General features: G+C 52.7%; 1 protein-coding gene and 1 long non-coding RNA gene across 2 annotated transcripts in view; one reads left to right on the top strand and one right to left on the bottom strand.

The window, feature by feature from the left end:
- RABIF (RAB interacting factor) overlaps nt 1–4,034 on the top strand; it is a 9,447-nt gene extending 5,413 nt beyond the window's left edge. Inside the window, exon 2 of the mRNA XM_025044265.1 lies at nt 1,697–4,034. Coding sequence (XP_024900033.1) covers nt 1,697–1,942 — 246 coding nt within the window. The 3' untranslated portion in view covers nt 1,943–4,034. The remainder of the gene's footprint in view (nt 1–1,696) is intronic.
- Nucleotides 4,035–4,879: 845 nt separating this feature from the next.
- Nucleotides 4,880–6,393, bottom strand: part of LOC112476962 — a 3,304-nt gene continuing 1,790 nt past the window's right edge. Inside the window, exon 2 of the long non-coding RNA XR_003045260.1 lies at nt 4,880–6,300. This is a non-coding gene — a long non-coding RNA (uncharacterized LOC112476962). The remainder of the gene's footprint in view (nt 6,301–6,393) is intronic.

Genomic DNA, 6,393 nt, shown 5'->3' with positions numbered 1-6,393 from the left:
AAAAGGGGACAGACAGCTTCCTGTTGGGTGCTCTCAGAGGGCTGATCTGATGCTCAAGTGGTGTTTGATTTCCTCCCCTAGGTGGAGTTAGGCGTGACTTCACCCCTACCATATAGAGGATGGGCCAGAAATATTTTTAGGGAAATTTGGGCCCCCAGAAAGTTAGAGTTAGGGCTGGAATCCGGGTTTCCTGGCACCTGAGTTTTGATTCCCGTCTCTTTTCCTCTGCCTGTTCTCATGTCCCCTTGGGGTAAAACAAAGCATTAGAGACTCACTTAAACATCACAGGAGGCCCAAAGAGTGACTGCAATGACAACATAACAGCAGGGGGAACTCTCATAGTTTGTGATGTCCTCATGCTGTCTCAGGTGACACAGCACAGCTAACTGTTTTAATAAGCCCAGTGCTTGGGGAGGGGGTATGGGAATGTTCTGGGTCGGCGCTCCCTTCTCCCCGGCAGGGTAACCCACCGGTTTCCACATGGTGGCCCAGGGGATTTCATACACACTGGCAGCTCTGGGGGGCCTCCCTAACTAACGAAAACTTTCTGCTTCTATTGCGATTGCCAGAGCTCGACCAGCACACTGAGAGTTTGGGGTGCGTTAGAAGTGTATTGTGGGGCGGGAATAAGAGTATTGGTAGCAACCATATGATGAGGAGCAGAGGGGTGATGAGTTTTGCTGGTGTATTTTGCAATAGTCTGGGGGCTAAAGGTGTGTAAACCTAGCATAAGGAAGAAATGGAAGGGCGTGTGTGCACGTGCGCGTGCCAGAGGCGGCCTCCCAGTGCGTTAGAGGGCATAGGATCCTGGGCTTAGTCCTCCAGATTCTAGAAGGAGGTTTTCCTTTTTAAAAGGTAAGCCCAGCATGTTCCTGTTCGTGATGGAAGAAAGCAAAGCCAGACATTTCGTATTTATTCTTTTTAGGAGTGGCTGAGTTCTGCTCCAGTCAGTTCCTGTTCTAGGCACTGGGGTTATAGTAATGAGTGGGAAAGGGAAGCTCCGTGCTTGCCAGGAGCTTACATTCTAGTGGAGGGAGACCCATGGTAAATAACTAAGCCAGTCAGTTTGAAGATAAGTTTCAGACACTAAACAAATAATAAAGAGGGAGAGGCGATAGGGGTCTTTTGGGGGGTGGTGAGTATGCTCATTATCTCGACTATGGTAACAGTTCCCCGGTGCGAGCATGTGCCATAATGCATCAGGTCACACACGTAAACTGTGTGCACTCTATGTGCCAGTTATAACTCTGGAAGCCATTTTTAAGAATAAAAATAGAATGGGCATTCTGGCAAGCTAGTTCAGATCGTTGGGTTAGGGAAGACCTCTGAGGAGGTTACTTTTGAGCTGAATGTCAAGAAGGAGCTGGCCTGGCCAAGACCTGCAGGCACGGGAGACTCTCCCTGTTTGAAGAAGGCAGGAAGGCTGGTGTGGCCGGAGTACAGCGAGCCAGGGGGACAGGTCGCATGTCGTCAGCACTGCAGCCAGTCAGAATCCCTCTTTCCGGTCTCTTAGGGATCGGGACAGGGGCCACAGGTGATAGGAGCCACCCGGCACCCTCCTCTATACCTGACCATAGCACAGGGCTCCTGGTTTGGCTTCCATCCCAGGAAAGTGCTGGGAGCTGGAGCGCGTCCCTAGGACAGGGTGATGGGGGACTGAGCAGCCCAGCTTTGTTCCTGTTCTCGTCCACTGCAGCTCTTCCTCCCCTCCATGAGAAAGAAGCCAGCTCTGGCCGATGGCAGCAGTCCTGACGGCGACCTCCTCCAGGAACACTGGCTGGTGGATGACATGTTCGTCTTTGAGAACGTGGGCTTCACCAAGGACGTGGGCAACGTCAAGTTTCTGGTCTGCGCAGACTGTGAGATTGGACCTATTGGCTGGCATTGCCTAGATGACAAGAACAGTTTCTATGTGGCCTTGGAACGGGTATCCCATGAGTAACTCAGGGGAGGGGCTCGGCTCCACCCCAACTATAAAAGCTACTGCTCCCAAGAACTGGACCTAACCCGGAGTGACGGTCCTGCTGGCGCCTTCTCTGCCGACACAGATCGCGGTGTCCACACATGCGGCCCAGCCCTCCCAGGGCTCGGCCTGCTTCTCCAAAGCTTCGTGCGCACCTGTCGCGCAGCTCACTTTGCATCGTGACGTCTCCTCCTCTCCCTTTCCCCACGTTTTAGGACGCTGGGTACTTCTGTAAATTTCTCGTCGTCCTTGGCCTTCGTCCAGGGCTCTCTGTTACCCAGGGGTTCCCTTGCTTTCTGCTCAGGAAGAGCAGTCGTCAACTTTTAGCCACAGTGACACATGACAGATGTTGACCACGTGCTCTCTCAGGAAAGCCTACCCGTGTCTGAGAGCGACTTGCTTGCGCGGCTAACTTTATCTACAGAAATGTATTCTCTTTGAAAGTGTAGTATTTATCAACTTCAGTGCTTAAACTATTAATCAGAAACCCCTCTGCTGCCCTGTGTGAGGGCCTCCGCTCTGGGCCGCTAGACCCCTTTCGCTGTGGAGACACATGGCCCCTCCCCCCGCAGGTCTCCTCACCTTGGCAGCTTGCAGGTCGATGATCAGATTTTCAACCTTGTCAGGCAGCCACCCCAAGGCCCCATATCTCTTGGAATCACCGTAGTGTCTGTGGGGTGGAGGAGGGACAGGCCTTTGCCATATTCCACAGGAACTTGTAGGTTGGTCTTGGTTAGTGGGTGGTGACGCCATTCAGTGAACCTGCTGGGCACGGTTCTCAGAGTTCGGACTCTGCTCCGACCCGGAATACAGACTGTCCGTGCGCACGCCTCCGGCTGTGGGGTCGCTCTGACAGCCCAATGCTTCACACTCGTTTAACCTTCCAGTGCAATTTGCAGTGGTCCTGTCATTTTTCCTCTGGAATGACTCGCCTGAGAAGGAATCTGGTGACCAGGTTCAAGCACCCTCAGTCACCCTACCTCTAAGGCCCAGGAATCCTGGCACTGACATGAGGACTAAAGAGAGACCGTACAATCTGCAGTATGCCACTGTGCATCTGGTTTCTGGCTGCTTCCTCCTCCCTTCTCCCCAGAACTTACTCTAAGGGCTCCCCAACTAAATGCAAGCAGCCTGCTCCCCGCTTTCCCAGGCAGAGCCTCAGTGAGCTCTAGCAGAAAGTGAGAGAACTGTTTTCCAGACAAACGGTCAAGTGTCTGTGATTATGGCATCTGCAGAAGACCAGCTGTGAGTGAGATTTATCCACTCAGGTCCGAAGGAACAAAACCAAGGAGATTCCTCGGGGGCGTGCGGCCCCTCCTCACACAGCCAAACCAGGCAAAGCATTTTTTGATTTTTCTTTCCTCCCGTGATCACAGTAGTGGTACACATTCGTTACAGATAAATACGAAATGGGTATAAACATTTTCTTAATCACTCATATTTCCACTGTCCAGAGACTGGTAACAAGAACGTGTATATTCTCCTCAGCGTTGTCCTACAAGTGTACGTAAATGTATGGTTTTGTAAAGCATACTCTCTCACAGCTTGCTTTCCCAGTTAAGCAGACACTGACGTCTCATGGCTGGTGTCCCCTCGTATTTCTGTGCTGTGATTCGTTGAAACAATCCGCTGTTAGACCGTCTCATGCCCAGTGTGGTGTAATGTGCAGCCTGGGCATAAGTCTGTGTACACACTCCTGACTCCTCGGCGTTCGTCACTAGGAGTAGGACAGCAGGGCACACATGTCGAGGCTTCACTGTGCTGACGCAGACACCTCACAAACCGCTGTGATAAGTCCCCCGCCTCCGGCAGTGAAAGCACTGCTCCCAGAACCTTTTCAACACTGGGTATTTATTGTCATTGAAAGAATATTTTGCCACTTTAATGAGAGAGAAAAATAGTACCTTATTGTTTGATTTGCATTTGTGTTATTTCTAATGAAATTTTTATATACTTATTGGTCATTTGTATTTCTTTTTTTGAGAACTGCCTCAATAGCCAAAAATATCGAGTTGTTATTCTTCCTTTTCAGTTTCACTTAAAAGAAATAAAGGCATTTAAACAGTGGAAATTAGATTCCTGCCTGTCCTTGTGAGGAATATATGATTTGAAAAAGCAGAGGGCTGACACCTGAACCTTGGGGTTTATTTTGAGGTGTCACTTAATCCATTAATCACTTAGTGTCCATGAGAAAACAGTGTCTTCTCTCCCTTCACACGAGTAGGTTCTCAGTGAAGATTCATGAGTCAGTTAACTGCTGTGTGCCACAGGTAGGTGCAGGTAGCACACTGCTGCCGTGAGTCTAGGGAGCTGCAGTCCCTGTGGGGAGAGCAGTGACTTTTCCAAGGCCTAACTTCCTATGAGATTTCTTTTTAGCACAGACTCGGGTGGACAACAGTGAGCAGACATTTTACGTATTTTTACCATGACACTCGGAGGCTGCTTGAGTTACTGACACGTAACTAACAGGGGCTGCTGCTAGTCAGCGTGGACACTGGACACGTAACTGGACTGACCATCCGCTGAAAACAACTAGACAGGCCAGACAAAATGTTTTCAACATCTGAAGGCACCAGAAAGCTCACCCAACCTAGAAGAATCATCGGACCAGGACCCTGGAAAGGTGGAGGGCCAAGGAAGAGGCCATAGCGTCAGGGCCGCTGTTCTTGCGTATTTGCCTAAGTTAGAGGCAGCAGTTCAGAACGAGGCCTTCCAGAAGGAGGGGACAGGGCCTGTTGAAGGGTGACAGACCTGGTCAGTGTCCCTTACTTTGGAGGGAGGCCCTCAGTCCTTTGCACCCCAGGTATAAGGGTGACCCAGAAGGAAGAAATAGGTCTGTCCTGGGGCATTGAAATTAGATTGAGGTGAACTCCAAGCCCTTGGCATAAGCAAACAAAAACTCTCTCTAGAGGAAAATTTCATCCAAAACCTCGAATTGTTTCTATAAAACAATTTTGTTGATACTATATCCTGACTACAATAAAATGTAACCAAGCACATGAGATGAGATGGTAAGAAAACCAGGACAATGATAGCCGGAGATGGTGGAACTGTCAGACCCATTCTCAGCGGACAGAGGCTGCAAAATAGTTTGGCTGAACACGGGAGGCTTCAAAGGAGCGTGGCAGACACCCAGGGCTGCGTGAAGTTCCGACGGGACTCGTGTTGGGGAGACTTTCATCCCAGGGTGGGGAATTCCAAACTTTCCAGCCCTCCCAAGCTGGAGAGCACGCGGAGAGGGGCCCTCAGTGCAGAGACCGTAGTTAGGGGTGGCAGCAGTGGCTGCGGGGTGAACAGGGAACAGGAGTGTCCCCCTCTGCCTTCCAGCTTCTCTCAGCAGCCCAAGGCTGGGAGTCCAGGCCCTCTGAAGTGGTCCAACCAGAATAAAGGGAAACACGCCGGCATCCTGGCCTGGGTGACTCTGCCCCTGGCCACTCCAGGCGCAGGGCTGATGCACCACGGGAACATCCTAATGCCAGTGTGTGCTGGAGGCTCCCTGGGGAGCAGGCCCAAGCCCACGTATACCGAGGCCCTGAACCCTGGGTCCCCTTGGGCTGAGTCGGCAGAGACGGGTTTTGAGGACTGGAGAGGAGGAAGAGGACTTCAGTTACCCGGTGTCTTCCCTGGACCCAGACCCAGCTTCCCAGGGACGGAAGCCTAGAGAGGACACCCGCGCACGGTGTGAACTGATCTGCCAGAGTCTCGCAATGGCTGGCGGGGGCTGGGGGGCGCACAGAAGTCGCATACAGGAGATCAGTCCGCACAGGAGGGTTGCTACTTCCCGGAGAATGAACAGGGAAGAGCAGTGGGGGCAGTCCGTACCCCTCTGCAGTGTCCCCAAGCCCGCGTGCTACTCTGCTGTGCGGTGGCTTCCGGTTTTGTCTGGGAGCCAGGTTCTTCCCGGTCTCAAACTCCATCCTCAGCCAGACGGAGCCACACATACTCAAGGACATTCCCTTCTCTCAGCAAGTACCTGCGGACCTCCTACCAGGTGCCAAGGGCTAGGGCTGGAGACCATTACTCCCTCCGCCGGCGGCTTCTAGTCTGGCGCGTGCATGGGAAGAGGGCAGGGACGTGCGCGGGGAGACAAATGCCAGTTGAAGGTGCAGGGGCAGCAGTAAGGAGACGTCGGGGGAGGACACAATAAATAAAACACGGGGGCTGAAAGGCTGCAGCTCCTCTTGAGATCTCGGGGGTCGTGGGTTTCCACAGGGGGCAGCCGACACCAAACATCCGGGGCACCCAGAGAGATGATGGCTCTGGCTCCGACGAGCGGAGGCCGACTGAGAAGAGGCTGCGCGAAGGCCGGAGCGCTGAAGGAGACAGAATCAGTCGGCCTGGGAAGGGGAGGAAGTGTCAGAAGGGACGCAGAGCAGGAACGTGCAGACCCCAGGTCAGGGCCAAGGGGGCCCTGGAAGGCCCGGCGGCGG

This window comes from Pteropus alecto, unplaced genomic scaffold, assembly GCF_000325575.1.
Source record: "Pteropus alecto unplaced genomic scaffold, ASM32557v1 scaffold563, whole genome shotgun sequence".
Classification (NCBI taxonomy): Eukaryota; Metazoa; Chordata; class Mammalia; order Chiroptera; family Pteropodidae; genus Pteropus; species Pteropus alecto.
This window is presented reverse-complemented; position numbering and strand designations above follow the sequence as displayed.